Genomic DNA, 16,284 nt, shown 5'->3' on the forward strand with positions numbered 1-16,284 from the left:
CCCCGTCCCCACAGCTCTGGGCGCTAATGAGGCCGGAGGGAGGCAGCCGCCTGGGTCTGTGTGCGCCTCCCCCTGCCCCCACCGGGCGGGAAGGAGCCGTCAGCTCAGAGACCGCACCGCCGGAGCCGGAGCCGGAGCCGGAGCCGGAGCCGGAGCCGGGGACGCGGGCAGGATGGGCCAGGAGCTGGCCTTCCCCACGGCGAAGCGCCATCACCCCCCCGGACACACACACACACCTGCCCGTGCTTCCCCAGGGGACGCACAGCCTGCCTCGTGCCCGGGGACCACGGCACCCGCACCCGCACCCGCACCCGGCAGCCTCGCCACGGCAGACACGCCCACTATGCCCTCACAGCCGCGGAGACACCGCCTCCTCCTGGAGACCCTCGAGGACCCCCCTCCCACAGACGCCCCTCGGGGACCCCGCTCCCACAGACGCCCCTCGGGGACCCCGCTCCCACAGACGCCCCGAGCGCCGCTCCCGAGGGCGGCCGCGCGTCTTGCCGACAGGACGGGAAGGCCTCGCCTCTGCCGGTGCCTCCCACGCCTCGAGAGGCCCCTGGTGACCGGCCCCACGGCGGGACCTCCCCCGTCCACACAGCCCCTGCCCCACCCGCAGGGCCGGGAGCTGCTCTCCCCGCCACATCCTCCGTGCCCTCCCCCCTGCGGTCCGCACAGCGCGGAGTCTCCATCAGAGACAGTGCCCTCCCGCCCGCCAGCCTCCTGAGCTCCTCAGACGCCGCTCTCAGCCTGTGCACAGGCTCCGGAAAGACAGACAAGACCCCTCCCAGCACATGTGCGGGCTGCCTCCTGCAAAGCAAACTCTGAGACTCTGCCGACACACCGGCATCGGCTCAACCTCGACAAACCCCTCCCGCCCCGAAGCTTAGCAACAGCCACCGCCTGCACGGCCTCGCCGAGCACAGGCCTCTCCTCTCGGAGAGAACAGCGAGCCTCCCCCGGCTCCGCCTCTCAGCGGAGCCTCTCCCAGCCTGCGCACCGGCCACGCGCACCGCGCCCTCCGACAGCTGCCTGCCGGGGGAGGCGGCCTGCCGCCCTGGCACCCGCTCCCGGCTCCTCCTCAGCGCCCGTGAGGGTGCCCGCCCCGCCAGACCCCACGGGAGGAGCGAGCAAGACACTCGGGCACCACAGCGGCCCCTGCAGACAGCACGGACCCCCCCCCCCCCCACACACACACACAGCAGCACAGGGCACACCAGTCTGCGGGCTAGTGAGTCTGGAGAGCTCGCTGGGGACCCGCTCCCAGCCCCTCCCACACGCACAGCCAACGCCGCCCCCAGGGCCCATCTGGCCGGGCGACACCGGCAGTCCCCGGCCTGGCCCAGCGGGCATCGGGGACAGGTGGACCCCCCCAACGCAGCCCCCGTGGCCCTCTCAATTCGTGGCTCCTACCGTCCACGCAGGCGGGCCGCGCCCTCGTGGTGCCCGCGATCTGCCCCTTCCTGCAGGCGCAGCGCGCCGTCTGCCGGGCGATGGTCCTCCGGGGCTGGCTGCTGTCCCGGTCCAGGGTCACGATCTCACAGGTGCCGGCGGCCAGCTGACCTGCAAGAGCAGAGGGTGGACTCAACGGCTGCCTGGAGACCAGCTGCCACGCCACCCCCACCCCCTTGACAAGCCGCCATCCTGCTCCCCGCCCCCCGCCCCGCCCGGCTGCCTGAGGCAGCCTGTGCCCACCCCACCCCCCCCGGGGTCCTGGGTCGGCCACGCAGCCCCGGCTTCACACGCACAGCTGCCCGCGGAGGCCCGCCCTCCCTGCCTGGCTCTGCCCGCCCCTCAGCCAGCAGGAAGCACCTACTGTGCACTGGCCCTGGGCGCACTGAGGGAGCAGAGCCTGCACCCTGGGCCACCTCCCAGCTGGGCGGCCCACCGTCACGTGGGAGGGGCATGGGGCTGCCCGTGCGCTGGGCACAGACAGGGGGCGGAGGTGATGGTGGGCGGGAGGCGGTGCAGGAGGCAGTCCTGGTGCTGGCCGCCGCCTGCCCAGGGCCGGTCCAGGGCAGGATGAGGCGTGGGGGGGGCACTGGGTGCAATGTCGGAGGCGGCCCCCCACACCTGCCCAGCCCGGGGAGCTGCGAGTGGACAGCACAGGTCAGCGCGGCCCCGCCCAGCCACACCCGGCGCTGCCCCGAGGCGTGGGCTCAGGCCCTGCCTCACGCCCGCTAATTACACACAATTACACGCTGTGCTCGGAACACGGCACACACACACGGAGACGTAAATAAACAGGAGGATGACTCGGAGGCCGGGGAGGCCGAGGGTGCTGCTCAGGGCAGCGTGGGGCTCAGAGGCGCGGGAGCCGGGGGCCGGAGGCCGGGGGCCGGGGGCCGGGAGCCGGGAGTCTGGGGCCGGGAGCCGGGGCCGGGGGCCAGGTGCTGGGTCTGCGGGGGCCGCGGGCGGAGGACGGGGGCCGGGTCTGCGGGGGGCCGGGAGCCGGGAGCTGGGGCCGGGGGCCGGGAGTCTGGGGCTGGGAGCCGGGAGTCTGGGGCCGGGAGCCGGGGCCGGGAGCCGGGGCCGGGGGCCGGGGGCCAGGTGCTGGGTCTGCGGGGGCCGTGGGCGGAGGACGGGGGCCGGGTCTGCGGGGGGCCGGGAGCCGGGAGTCTGGGGCCGGGAGCCGGGGCCGGGTCTGCAAGGGCCAGGGGCGGAGGACGGGAGGCTCAGGGCTGCCTGGTGTGCGGTAGCGGCTGCGTGGGTGCCGTCCGGCTGCTGCTATTTCGGGTTTCCGGGGTGACGGAGCTATTCCTGGTCCTCGCCGCCCGCCCTCCGCTGACCGCGGGCCCCTCGGTCGGCAGTGCCGGCGGGGCCTCCTCCGGGGACCGGCTCGCTCTGAGCCCCGGCTGCTGAATAACTGAGCAAACGACGGGCCTGTGCCCCCCCCCCCCCCCCCCCCCGGCTAACGAACCACCTCCGGCACCCGCTGTGGGGACACTGCCCGGGGCACCACCGCTCCGGCCGGAGCCGCCATAGGGGGCACCACAGGGTCTGTCCGGGCCCCCCCTCCCAGCCCCGCCCAGCCCCGCCCTGCTCACCCCCTCAATCCCTCATTCCTGGCGTCGGGCTGGTTCAGTGCAGACTGTCCCTCCCCCCGTGCCTGGCCCAGCCCCCCCCACGCCCGCCCCCCTGCGCAGTGGGGGCCTTGAGGGCTGGCAGAGGTGCTGACCCTGATCCTGGGAGCTAAGGGGCAGACGCACCACACCCACCAGCTCCACCCCCGGCTCCACCACGCCCTCCTCGGACCCGGGACCCAGCCCCAGCATCATCTCCCAACCATGTCTCCGGATGCCCCTCCTCCCCCCGTGTCCTCAGCACAGACACCCCGTTCGTCGGCCGCCGGAGCCGTGGATCTGCGGGAACCGGTGAGCCGCTGATGAGGTCTGACAGGCGTGTGAGGGCGTCCGTGCCGGCTGTGGGGCCGAGGGCGGGGCGGGTGCCCAACAGGAGAGGGGGCCCTGTGGGACCCGCATGGACTCAGGGCTGAGGGCGGCCTCTGGGCCGCGCCGGGAGCAGGGGAGGCCAGAGGGAGGCCCGCAGGCCCAGTGCTCGGTGCTGACCACACACGTGCTCCTGCCGGGAAGGGCTACAGGGCGTGGCAGCCTGGGTAGCGTGGAGGCCAGGGGCACACGTGGCATCTGCCCGCGCCCGGCCTGCCGTGTGGTGCGGTCGGAAGCTGCTGCCATGGGCCCGCAGCACCGCCCGGAGACAACCCCGCGGCCGTAGACGCCCCCTCTGACGTCAGCGTGGGAACAAGCCCATGAGACCCCGAGTCTGTGCCCACTGACCCGCCACGCAGAGACCGCTGCCGGCTTTTCCCGCGCGGCTCCTGGCGCGGCTGCGGGGAGGGCGCCACACCCGGGCACACGGTGTGAGGGCCACAGGGAGGACCCGGCACCGCGGGGCGTGACCCTGGGGCCAGGCCTGAGGACCCGCCGCCCCGGTGCTGTCCATGGTGCTGACGCGCCAGTCTCACCCTTTCAGCGGACACTGTCCCTCATCTCCTGCCCGGGCCCTGGGGAGCCAGGGCCCTGGCTCTGGAGCCGACCCGGGCCGCCTGGAGGGCCGAGGGACCTGGGCTCTGACGGGGCGGAGCCACCGTGAGGGGCCGGCCTGGGACACCGGGAACCGAGCTCCCCCCCACCCCCCCACCCCCGGGGCCGCGGGACTTCCCCGGGAAGCAGCGCCCACACGGGAACCCGAGATCTGGCCTGGCCTGTCCTTCCGGGCCCGCAGGACAGAAGGCAGCTGCAGGCACAGCTGCCCGCTCTCCGCTCCCTCTCCCCTTTCTCTCTGCCCACTCCCCCTCCCCTCCCCTCCCCTCCCCCTCCGCCTGTGGAAGGCCACCCAGGACTGGTGGCTCCCAGGGAGGACCGGGGCTCCGGCTCAGATGGGGCGTTGGGACAACCCTCTCCCGCGTGGTGGGCACCCCACTGGCCGACCGGCTTCCAGCTGGGAGGAGGAGTGACCGATGGTGGCTGCACTGGGCAGTCAGCTGGGAGGGTCACCTGAGGGTCAGCTGGGAGGTCACCAGGGAGGGTCAGCTGGGAGGTCACCAAGGAGGGTCAGCTGGGAGGTTTGCTGGGAGGGTCACCTGAGTGTCAGCTGGGAGGTCACCGGGGAGGGTCACTGGGAGGGTCACCGGGGAGGTCACCAGGGAGGGTCAGCTGGGAGGGTCACCTGAGGGTCAGCTGGGAGTGTCAGCTGGGAGGTCACCAGGGAGAGTCAGCTGGGAGGTTTGCTGGGAGGGTCACCTGAGTGTCAGCTGGGAGGTTTGCTGGGAGGGTCACCTGAGTGTCAGCTGGGCGGGTCACCAGGGAGGGTCACTGGGAGGGGTCACCGGGGAGGGTCACCAGGGAGGGTCAGCTGGGAGGTCACCAGGGAGGGTCAGCTGGGAGGTTTGCTGGGAGGGTCACCTGAGTGTCAGCTGGGAGGTCACCTGGAGAGTCACCTGAGTGTCAGCTGGGCGGGTCACCAGGGAGGGTCAGCTGGGAGGGTCAGCTGGGAGGTCACCAGGGAGGGTCAGCTGGGAGGTTCGCTGGGAGGGTCACCTGAGTGTCAGCTGGGAGGTCACCGGGGAGGGTCACTGGGAGGTCACCGGGGAGGGTCACCTGGAGGGTCAGCTGGGGGCCTCTCCCATGCGACCAGCAGTCACCTCCCTGGAGCTCACCCTCGTTGAAGTGGAAGCGTGTCCACACGGCCCCGCACACGGCCCCGCACACGGACGTCACAGCGGCGTCCCCCCAGGACAGCCAGCCCGCCCGGTGGTGGGGGTCCTCCCGGGGCGCAGGGTGAGCACGCGGAGGCCTGAGCTGGCAGACGCGGGAGGACGCAGGAGAACGAGGGAGGACGCGGAGGAGCCGTACGACGCGGACTGAGCGACAAGCCAGGCTGAGCGTCTGCACTGCGGGTCCCAACGCGGCGATGTTCCGGAAAGAGCCACGGGGACGAGATTCGCAGGGAGGACAGAGCGGGGGGAGGGTAGGGGGCGGAGGGACAGAGGGAGGGAGGAGATGCAGGCGTTTCCTCTGGTGAAGCTGCTTTCTGTGAGGCTGTGGGGTGGATGCAGGGCACTGGGCATCTTTCAATCACCGCCCGGCCAGTGTGAGCATCGACCTGTGAACCAGGAGGTCAGGGTTCAATCCCAGGTCAGGGCCCAGGCCCGGGTTACCGGCTCCATCCCCTGTGAGGGTGCAGGAGCAGCTGGTCCGTGACTCTCACCTCCTGGTGTGTCTCGCTCCCCCTCCCTTCCTCTCTGGAATCAGTGAGTGTTAGCAAACAGCCGTGCTTTTTAAACGGTGACACACCACACACAGGCAGCTCTCCGGCACCGAGGACGACACACACGGAATCCCGTCTCCCGCTTCCCAGCTCAGCTCAGCCATCACCCCATCCGCTCTGTGTGCAGCCGTCCACCATCATCTCCAATACACACTCCCCCCGCCCGGGCCCCCCACTTCCTGTCTCTGTGCCTGGGGCTCCTGTGTGCGCCCCTCTGCTGGCTTACGTCACTAAGCGTGACACCGCTGACGTTTCTCTCTCTCACCCGCTTCTTCCCTGACGTCAATAAATATATATCCCACATAATAAAAGCCTAATATGCTACCTGTCCGGTCACCCATCTGTCCATTTGACCAATCGAAGTACAATATGCTAATGACATGCTAAGTCCGCTCAAGCGCTCGCTATGATGTGCACTGACCACCAGGGGGCAGATGCTCCAACTGGTAGGTTAGTTTGCTGCTGGGGTCCGGCCAATCAGACTGAGCAAGGCGTGCTGGACACGCCCTGGAGCCCTCCCGTGGTCCCTCCCAGGCCCCGATCATGCACCAGTGGGGTCCCTCAGCCTGGCCTGGGACCCCTCGGGGAGTGTTTGGTTTGATCCTGCAGGCCAGGATGAGGGACCCCACTGGTGCACAAATTCACATACCGGCCTCTAGGGTGTATATAATGACCATTGGGGACTGCAGCTCAGGGAGCCCGACCCCTTTGTGCCCCGTGTCAGCCCCGTCCTGTCAGCCACGTCCTGTCAGCCCCATCCTGTGTCAACCCCATCCTGTGTCAGCCACGTCCTATGACAGCCACGTCACATCCTGTGTCAGCCACGTCCTGTGTCAGCCATGTCCTATGACAGCCACGCCACGTCCTGTGTCAGCCACGTCCTGTCAGCCCCATCCTGTGTCAGCCCCATCCTGTGTCAGCCACGTCCTATGACAGCCACACCACGTCCTGTGTCAGCCTCGTCCTGTGTCAGCCACATCCTGTGTCAGCCACGTCCTGTGTCAGCCCTGTTCTGTGTCCAGCCATGTCCTGTGTCAGCCACGTCCTATGACAACCACGTCACGTCCTGTGTCAGCCACGTCCTATGACAACCACGTCACGTCCTGTGACAGCCACGTCCTGTGACAGCCACGTCCTGTGTCAGCCACGTCCTGTGTCAGCCACGTCACGTCCTGTGTCAGCCACGTCCTGTGTGAGCCACGTCCTGTGTCCAGCCATGTCCTGTGACAGCCACGTCCTGTGACCACACCAGGTGCTGCGTTCTCCCACGTACGGGTTTCTGTATAATCCGGCCACGTAATGAGGCTGCAGGACAGCGAGCAGGAGTCTAATCTGTTTGGCTTGGGCCTCCACTGCGGCTGGGGCTGATCTCGGTTCTTAAAGGATCAGGCTGGCGCCGCCGTGGTGATCCTGGGAGACCCGGCACTAATCACAGCTCGGGGATGCCCGGGCCTCACGCCGGGAGGGCGCAGGGCCGGGGTCTGAGGGCCAGGAGGGCGCAGGGCGGGGGTCTGAGGGCCGGGAGGGCGCAGGGCCGGGGTCTGAGGGCCGGGAGGGCACAGGGCCGGGGTCTGAGGGCCGGGAGGGCGCAGGGTGGGGGTCTGAGGGCCGGGAGGGCACAGGGTCGGGAGGGCACAGGGTCGGGAGGGCGCAGGGTGGGGGTCTGAGGGCCGGGAGGGCACAGGGAGGGGGTCTGAGGGCCGGGAGGGTGCAGGGCGGGGGTCTGGGGGCCGGGAGGGCGCAGGGCGGGGGTCTGAGGGTCGGGAGGGCGCAGGGCCGGGGTCTGAGGGCCGGGAGGGCGCAGGGCCGGGGTCTGAGGGCCGGGAGGGCGCAGGGTAGGGAGGGCACAGGGTTGGGAGGGCGCAGGGTGGGGGTCTGAGGGCCGGGAGGGCGCAGGGCCGGGGTCTGAGGGTTGGGGGCGCAGGGTCGGGAGGGCACAGGGTTGGGAGGGTGCAGGGAGGGGGTCTGAGGGCCGGGAGGGTGCAGGGTTGGGGTCTGAGGGCCGGGAGGGCGCAGGGCTGGGGTCTGAGGGCCGGGAGGGCGCAGGGTGGGGGTCTGAGGGCCGGGAGGGCGCAGGGCGGGGGTCTGAGGGCCGGGAGGGCGCAGGGTTGGGGTCTGAGGGCCGGGAGGGCGCAGGGAGGGGGTCTGAGGGCCGGGAGGGCGCAGGGCCGGGGTCTGAGGGCCGGGAGGGCGCAGGGAGGGGGTCTGAGGGCCGGGAGGGTGCAGGGTTGGGGTCTGAGGGCCGGGAGGGGGTCTGAGGGCCGGGAGGGCGCAGGGCCGGGGTCTGAGGGCCGGGGGGCGCAGGGCCCAGGAGCCCACAGCCAGGCCTGGAGTCCTGTCCTGCTCCTGTGCCTCTGATGGTGCTTTCCACCCTGGAGGAGCCGCTTCTCGTTCTAGAAGGTTCCTCACACCCTCTCCCCTGCTCACACGCCCCCTCCCCCCAATAGCAAAGACGGGCAGTAACGCGGGGACGGCTCTGCGTCTCAGCTCCCTGCTCAGCGCACACACAGCGGGCTGAGAGCGACAGGGCAGGGGGAGCGAGTCAGGAACGGAGAGAATCAACAGCGACGTGTGTACGCAGAATGCAGGGGCCTCCCCGGGCAGCCCCTTCCAGCAACTGGGTCCCCGAGAGGGAGGAAGCCAACACTGTCACCCGTCGTCACCCATCGTCACCCCATGTCCTACAGACTGCACTGGCCCAGCCGCCCGGGGAACCCAAAACCGCGGAGGGGAGGGGCCTACGGGGCGAAGGGCCGAGCTTGTGGCTCTCCGGTCTGCCGCCCCGGGGGTCCCCTCACCCCCTGGGGTCTGACGACGGTCCCCAAAGAGGGTCCCCTGAGCCTCAGGGAGCGGCCTTGGGTGGGGTGAGTGTCCTGCAGACAGAGTGAGGGACTTCGAGGGGAGCTCCTCCTGGGCCGGGTGGGGTCTGCACCGGAGAGAAGGGGAGACTGAGGCAGGGAGGGGAGCCAGGGGACCCAGGGCACAGGCACTGCTGGTCCCGGGGGCTGGGCGGGGCCTGGAGGGGGCTCCCCACCCCTCGGCCGGCCTGGGCTTCCGACCCCGGCGCGGAGGCAGCCCCGTGGCCCCCAGCTCCCGGCCTGGTCCTCGGCGGCACCCAGGGAGCCAACACGCCCACATCCTTTCCCGTCACAGGGCGGCCCTGAGTCCGGCTGCCGAGAGGCCCCGGTGGGACCAGGAGCCTCGGGCAGACTGCAGGCCACCCCCCTTCACCGCCGGCTACTGCCAAGCTCCGGGGGCCGGGCGGCTCGGACGGCAGCCCACCTGCCTCTCCCCAGTGAGCCGGCTGCTAGGCAGCACGCAGTAGGTGCTCAGAAAACACCTGTTCCCACAGCACAGCGTCTCCATGGCAACGCCAGCGTCACACATCACTGGGCTGCGATAAGGCGGGTTTTAAGGTTCTGCAAAGCACAGCCTGTGCTCAGCGAGGCGGCTCCTCTGGGGGAACCGAGGCCGAGGCCGCTCCGGCAAGCAGGGGGGTGATGGGCTAACAGCCCCACCGGCTCCGGGCAGAGGCGGGTCTGCAAAGGGCGTGCGAGAGGCTGCAGGGCCTCCCCCATCTCTGCACGGGGCACCCCCGGGTCAGGGCGGGGCGAGGCCTGGGCCCGCCTCCCAGCAGGTCCCCCGGCAGCGCCCTCCCCTGGCCTGTGGCTGTCCTGGGTCTCCCCCGCCCGCCCGACCCCGCTGCCCCGGGCCCCCCAGGCTGCACTCGAGCTCCTGGGACCCGGCAGGCGGTCTGTCCCCGAAGGGAGGGGAGAGTGAAGGCGGCAGAGGGCAGGGCGGTGAAGGAGCGGGTGCTGCCAGCACCACGGGGCCCACGGGGCCCGGAGCCTGCGCACACCCTCAGCCTGAGCAGCAGGTCTCCAGGCCACGGCGGCACTCGCCACGGGAGGGGCGCCGGCCGCCTGTGCCCCCACTCCTGGCGCCACCCAGCACCGCGTGTGCACGCAGGTGAGAGCCCACGGCTCGGGATGGGGGCAGGGAGCCCAGGCAGGGAGCCCAGGCTCACACGGACGATGGCGGACACGGCCGCAGAGCCCGTCTCCTCCTGGCGGTCACCCCGCGCCAGCGCCTCGGCTGAGCGGCCAGCGGCCAGAGCCCGGGAGGCGCCGGTCAGGGTGGGGAAGGCGGTCTCGGCCCCTGAGGACGGTCACCGGGAGGCGCCGGTCAGGGTGGGGCAGGCGGTCTCGGCCCCTGAGGACGGTCACCGGGAGGCGCCGGTCAGGGTGGGGCAGGCGGTCTCGGCCCCTGAGGACGGTCACCAGGAGGCGCCGGTCAGGGAGGGACACGCGGTCTCGGCCCCTGAGGACGGTCACCGGGAGGCGCCGGTCAGGGAGGGACACGCGGTCTCGGCCCCTGAGGAGTGGCAGCGAGTGAGAGAGAAGGAGCCGGTGACCGTCACGCTGTCCGTCTCCCTCCCTCCCTCCCTCTGGCCGTTCCGGCACACGGGCCGGGCCGGGAACGCGCTGGGTTCTGGCTCCCGGGTCCGGCCCCGCACACAGCCGGCCCTCAGACCCGGTGTCAGTGGCAGCCGGCCGAGCCCTGCGTCTGGGGGAGAGGGGGCGGCGGAGCAGGACGGGAGGGGCCGGAGCAGCCCAGCGCCTGGGCCTCCGGGGGCAGGCTGAGCACAGCTGGGCCAGAGCCGGAGAGCCTGCCCGCCGTCCACCTCGCCGTCTGCCTCGCCCTTCCCACCGAGGGCAGCGCCCACAGGCCCTGCCAGGGGCCCGCAGGACACCCGGAGACGAGGACACCCAGACACGGGACACCCGGACATGGGGACACCCGGACACGGGGACACCCGGACACGGGGACACCCAGACATGGGACACCCAGACACGGGACACCCGGACATGGGGACACCCGGACATGGGGACACCCGGACACGGGGACACCCAGACATGGGACACCCAGACACGGGACACCCGGACTCAGGGACATTGAAGACACAGAGACACCCGGACACGGGACACCCAGACACGGGACACCCGGACATGGGGACACCCGGACATGGGGACACCCGGACACAGGGACACCCAGACACGGGACACCCGGACATAGGGACACCCAGACATGGGACACCCAGACACGGGACACCTGGATTCAGGGACATTGAAGACACAGAGACACCCGGACACGGGACACCCGGACACGGGACACCCGGACACAGGGACACTGAAGACACAGGGACATCCTGAGACCAGGAGACCCGGACATGAGCTCAGGTCACAGCTGCTGGGATTCTCTGCCCCAACCAAGGGCCCCCGAGGAGTGTGCCCCTCACGGCTGCCCTGCCCGCAGCATCGCCGGGAGGTACAGGGAGGGAAGCCGGGCCTGCTGACTCCACCAGCCGTGGGCCTCCGCTGCCGGGGGCTCTCCGCCCGCCTCTCCGGGCGCTAGGACACGGAGATCTGACGGCGCTGTGATCGGGGGACGGGAGAGGCACACGGAGCCTCTGAAGAGGGGGGAGAGAGTCCAGCTGTCGCCGCCGCTCCGTGTTCTGAGCCCAAACACAGCTAAGGACACGGAGGCTGGCTTCCCGCCGGCCCGCCTCACACCTGCGCGGCTCCCTCTGCACCAGGCAGCCGGCTCAGACCCGGTCCCCCGGACGCCGGCCCCCGCGTTCCTGTGGTTCGGCAGGACGGGCTCCGCTCGCAGAGGACAAGCATGGGGGGGCGGGTGTCTCGAGGGGCACGCGAGGGACGGGCAGACCCGCCGCGGCCCCACACCCGCCCGCAGCCCTGTGGGACTCCTCCCTGCCTGGCCAGGCTGCGAGGCCGCGGCCCAGGGGCTGTGCCAGCCAGGCCTCCATCAGGGACACAATGGCCCTCTCTCCGCTCACCACCCATTCACCCCGAACACTGGGGGACGGACTGGCCGGGGGGGCGGGTTAGCCGGGGTGACCTGCATCTCCACACAAAGGCGGAGTGTGTACCAGCGGCTCCCTGCGTCCCCCATTCTTACCCCGAACAAACCAGGCGCGGAAACGCGATTTCAACAGCTCCTTCCCACTCCCCGCAGACAACAAGTCCCAATTGTCCGCGGCCGCCTGGCTCCCTCCCCTTCCTCCACTCCCCGAGTCCCGCTCCCCGCCGGCCAGCAAGGCCGCTGGACGTGAGGGGCCTGGAGCCCGCAGCCCAGGGCCCCCGGGGACCAGGGCAGCCCCCGCCCTCCCCCAGGCCTGCCTGGGCCCCTGAGCCCCGGGGGGGGAAGGGAGAGGGGAGTCTCCGAGGATACGGGGCCGCCGTCCGGGCTGGGAGCGTGGACAGAGGGGCTCGGTCCCCAGACCTCCAGAATGGACCGGCCGTCCGAGGGCCTTCGGGGGCTGGGGGGCCAGGTGCTGGGCTCCCCTGGGGAGCCCTCTGCGGGCACCTGCTCCCGACCCGCCTCCCCTTCCTGCCCCGTCCCCGTCCATGTCCCCGAGCGAGGGCCTGAGAGTGCTCCCGGGGAACGGCCAGCTTCCCCGAGGGCTCGCACCCACGCACAGGCTCCCCGGAGAGCACCCTCCTCCGCACACACTCCCTGTCCCCTGCCCTCGGCCGCTCCAGGAGGCAGACCTCCTTCCCCCGACCAAACTCGCCACTGGAGGCCCGCTCCCATCAGCTCCCAGGCCGGGAGCACCGGGCAGCAGCCGCCGGCAGCCGGCTCGGTCCTCTCACAGGCCACGGCTCTGAGTCGGGGACACTGCCCCATGGCGCCGCGGACTCCCCTTCTCAGGGGACCCCGAAGGGAAAGGTCAGTGGGGGGGCAGCGTGTGGCCCAAACCAGGTGGGTCAGGCTCCCTGGACACCGGCGAGCGCAGCCCTCTGGGGACTGGCCGACCCCAACCCCAGAAGCACGCTGTCCGGAGCCGGCAGGGAGCGGGGTGTGTGTGTGTGTGGGGGGGGGGGGGGCTCAGAGCAGAGCAGCCAGGCCTGTAGCAGCTCCGGGGCGGCCGCCTCTCCCTCGGGGCTGGGACCCAAACCGCGATGGGGAAGGGACCAGGCAGCGAGGCAGGTGACCGGCTGGGCTGGCCTCCCACCGCAGCCCTTGGCCTCTGAGCCAGCAGCCCGTTAATTAGGAGGCAGCAGCTGGAGGCTGCAAACCTGCCTCGCAGGACCCACACTAATGAGGCTCTGCCTGCGCCCCGGCCACACCAGTCCCTCTGCCGCGGCCGGGGGAGGGCACGGCTCTGGCAGCACCACCGGGTCGGCAGCATGGGCAGCGAGGCGGCTGCTCCGAGGGCCGGCTGGGGGCCCTGTGAGCACCGGGCGGCCGGGACCAGGAAGTTTGCGGAGCGGCCAGGGTCCCGGAGTGAGCACCCACCTGCCAGCCCCTGCAGGCGCCCTGGGCCCGGGAGCAGGGCTGCCCAGCAGAGCCGCCTGCAGCTGCCAGGGCCTGGGCCCCGTGTGCACCCCAACCGGGTCCCAGCCCAGGGGCCCGTGCCCCGCGCCGGAGGCACCTGCGGGCCAGCCGAGCTGGCGCGGGCCGCACTCAGGCCAAGTCCCTGCTCCCGGGCCCTGGGCTCCCGCCGGGTCCGGAGGCGGCCGGGAGCCGGGAGGGGGGGCGGGGCGCGGGCCTCCCGGGGGCTCCCGCCGCCCTGGACTCCGCGCCCGCCGGCCGGGCAGCCTGGAGCGCTGGTGCCATCTGCCGAGCTCGCGGGGGAAGCGCTGCCCCGGCCCGGCCGGGAGAGGAGGCACCGGGGCCGGGAGGAGAGGCACCGGGGCGGGGAGAGGAGGCACCGGGGCGGGAGGGGAGGCGTCCGGGCCGGGACGGGAGGCGCCGGGGCGGGGAGGGGAGGCACCGGGGCCGGGAGAGGAGGCGCCGGGGCCGGGAGAGGAGGCGCCGGGGCCGGGAGAGGAGGCACCGGGGCGGGGAGAGGAGGCACCGGGGCGGGAGGAGAGGCACCGGGGCCGGGAGGGGAGGCACCGGGCCGGGAGGAGAGGCACCGGGGCGGGAGGAGAGGCACCGGGGCCGGGAGGGGAGGCGCTGGGGCGGCGTGGGCCCGCACTGGCCGCAGAGTCCCCGCGCCCAGCGCGCCCCCCGCCCCGGCCCGGCCCCGGGACGGCCGGACTCACCTTCGCGGAGCAGCTGCGCGTGCACCAGCAGCACCAGGAGGCAGCAGAGCGCGGCGCCCGCCAGCGCCCAGAGCGCCCGCGGCGGCGGCATCGCGGAGCCCCGGCCGGTGCCGGCGCCGCATCAGCGCCCGCGGGAGCCGCCGCCCGCCCCCCGCCGCCCGCCTGAGGCCGCCGGGCGCCGGCTTTTGGGGAGGGGGAGGGGGAGGGGGAGGAGGGAGGAGGGAGGGGAAGGGGGGAGGGGGGAGAGAGGGGGGAGGGGAGGGGGGAGAGGAGAGGGGGGGAGGGGGGGAGGGAGGGCCGGGGGAGGTCAGCAGCACAAAGTCTCCCGCCGCCGCGGCCGCCGCTCCGGCCGCTCGGCCACCATCGCGGGCTGCGGGGCGCCGGGGGCCGGGGCGCGGGGGGGCGGCCGCCGGGGCCCCATGAACCGCCGCCGCCGCCGCCGCGCCCGGACGCCGAGCCGCCGACCGGGATCCGCAACGGCCCGGCTGGGGGGCCTGGCGCGGCCTCCGCCTCCGCCTCCGCCTCCTCCTCCTCCTCCCGCCGCTGCTTCTGGCGGCGCTTCCCTCCGCCGCCGCCTCCGCCTCCTCCGCAGCCGCCGCCTCCGCCTCCTGCGCCGCCGCCTCCGGGCTCAGGGGGCCGCGCGCGGGGCCCGGGGCCGCCGCCGCCGCAGAGCCGGCCGATGGGGCTGGCGGCCCGGGAGGGGGCCGGGGCCGGGGCCGGGCGGGCGGCCTCCGCGCTCCGGTCCGCGCCCCGCGCTGCGCCCAGGAGGCCGGGCCGGGCCGGGGGGTCGCGCCGACAGGTGGGGGGACCCGGTGCCGCCGCCCGGGCCTGTCCGCCGGGGCCTGTCCGCCGGGGCCGCGCGGGCTCCGCTGCTGCCGGGGGAGCGGGACGCCGATGGGACCCCGGTGCCCGGCCGCCGCCGCCGCCGCTGCGCACTGGCCGGGAGGCCGGGATCCCGCCGCAGCGCCCCCGCCCGGCGCGCCGAGGTCAGCGGGGCCGGCGCGGCGGAAACCGGGGCCGGGCGCCCCCTGGCGCGCAGGGGCCGCACTGCAGGAGGCCGGGGGGGGGGGGGGAGGCGGAGAGCGGGAGCCTCCGCCCCCAGACCCCGCGCCCCGGGCCGGAGGGACCGGGGTCCATGGCCTCTGCCCGGGGCGGACCGCGGGGCCCCGGAGGGACCGGGGTCCATGGCCTCTGCCAGGGGCGGACCGCGGGGCCCCGGAAACCCGGCTCCTCCGCCCCCACGTGGCGGCCCTGGGGAGGGGGCTCCGGACACCCAGGGCGCCCCCTGCGCCTCAGGCCTCTGCGCAGGGCAGCGTGTCCCCAGCAGCGCCCACCTGCTCAGGGTCCCCGGCCTCAGGCCTTGCTGTCTGAGCAGAATTTCAAGTTCAACTCCAAATGCTCAGCGGAGGGTTTGGGCCGGCCGGGAGGGCCTCCGCCTGCACCCGTGGCCCTGTGTGTGCGTGGGGGGGGGGGGGGGCAGGAGGGGCCCTGGTGAGCGGGAGGCAGGCCTGTGCCCACGGGGGCGCCCACCGCGGCGTCCTCCCCGCACAGGGACCTGCAGCCGGCAGGGCTCTTAGAGGTCAGACAGGTCAAACCCGGCCGTGCGAATCTGGGGAAACTGAGGCCCGCATAAGCACGGACACGGGTACCCACTGCAGCATACAGGGCAGACTCCGCCGGTGCCAGGCCCGCTGGGCCCGCTGTCCCCATCCGGGGTGCCCAGCCCTGGTCAGGGGAGAAGCCGCCTGAGGGTCCCCGCTCCCAGCTCCCTGCGTCCTGGGCTCCGGGGGCAGGAGTGCCGGGTCCGAGCCGCAGGCCAAACCCCTCGGAGGCTCACAGCCCGGCTCCCGCAGCTCCTCCCCTCACGCCCTGCCCTGGGCCTCTGGGTTCTGGGAGCCACCCGCCCGGCGGAGCCTGACCTCCACCAAGGTCACGGGCCTCTGGCCTCACTGCAGCTGAGCCACCGCTGGCCCTCAGGCCCCGGGGAGGCCTGTGCACACGCGACCCGGCACTCAGGGGCCTGCGTCCGGACCAGCCCGGGCACGGCGGGTCCCCGGTCAGTGCACATCAGTCACAGCCTCCAACGCTGAGCCGCCGCCGGGATTCAGCACCCACACGGGGTCTCCCATGTGCAGAGAGGGGTGCCCATTCCTCCTCCCAGGCCGGCCGGGCCCCGCCCCCGGCACCGAGAACCCCCCTGGTGAGTGTCGTGTGGGGGTGCCCTCGGGAGAGGGGCGGTGGGGCACGGGGGGCGGCCGGCCTGGGTCTGTAGCAGGCATGGCGCTGCGCACGCAGGCGGAACCCGGTCCGGGCACGTGTGGCTGCGCCAGAAGCGCCAGAAGCTCCCCAGCACAGTGGTCGGCAAACTCCTGTCCACAGAGTCAAACACCAACAGCACAGCAACGGAAATGTCTTCTGAGAG

The 16,284-nt window shown here is 73.0% G+C and overlaps 1 protein-coding gene across 2 annotated transcripts in view; it reads right to left on the reverse strand.

Moving 5' to 3' along the window:
* The window catches only part of TAFA5 (TAFA chemokine like family member 5), a 70,785-nt gene that overhangs the window by 17,788 nt on the left and 36,713 nt on the right, over positions 1–16,284 (reverse strand). Inside the window, exons 1-2 of one of the 2 annotated variants that reach the window (XM_045581609.1) lie at positions 13,863–13,984; positions 1,414–1,563 (exon numbers count right to left, since the gene is read on the reverse strand). In XM_045581609.1, the coding sequence (XP_045437565.1) occupies positions 1,414–1,563; positions 13,863–13,953 (241 nt within the window). In that variant the 5' untranslated portion in view covers positions 13,954–13,984. Of the gene's footprint in view, positions 1–1,413; positions 1,564–13,862; positions 13,985–16,284 lie in introns of those variants that run through there. The other variant, XM_036437599.2, reaches the window with a different exon arrangement.

This window comes from Pipistrellus kuhlii, unplaced genomic scaffold (genome assembly GCF_014108245.1).
Source record: "Pipistrellus kuhlii isolate mPipKuh1 unplaced genomic scaffold, mPipKuh1.p scaffold_m20_p_141, whole genome shotgun sequence".
Classification (NCBI taxonomy): Eukaryota; Metazoa; Chordata; class Mammalia; order Chiroptera; family Vespertilionidae; genus Pipistrellus; species Pipistrellus kuhlii.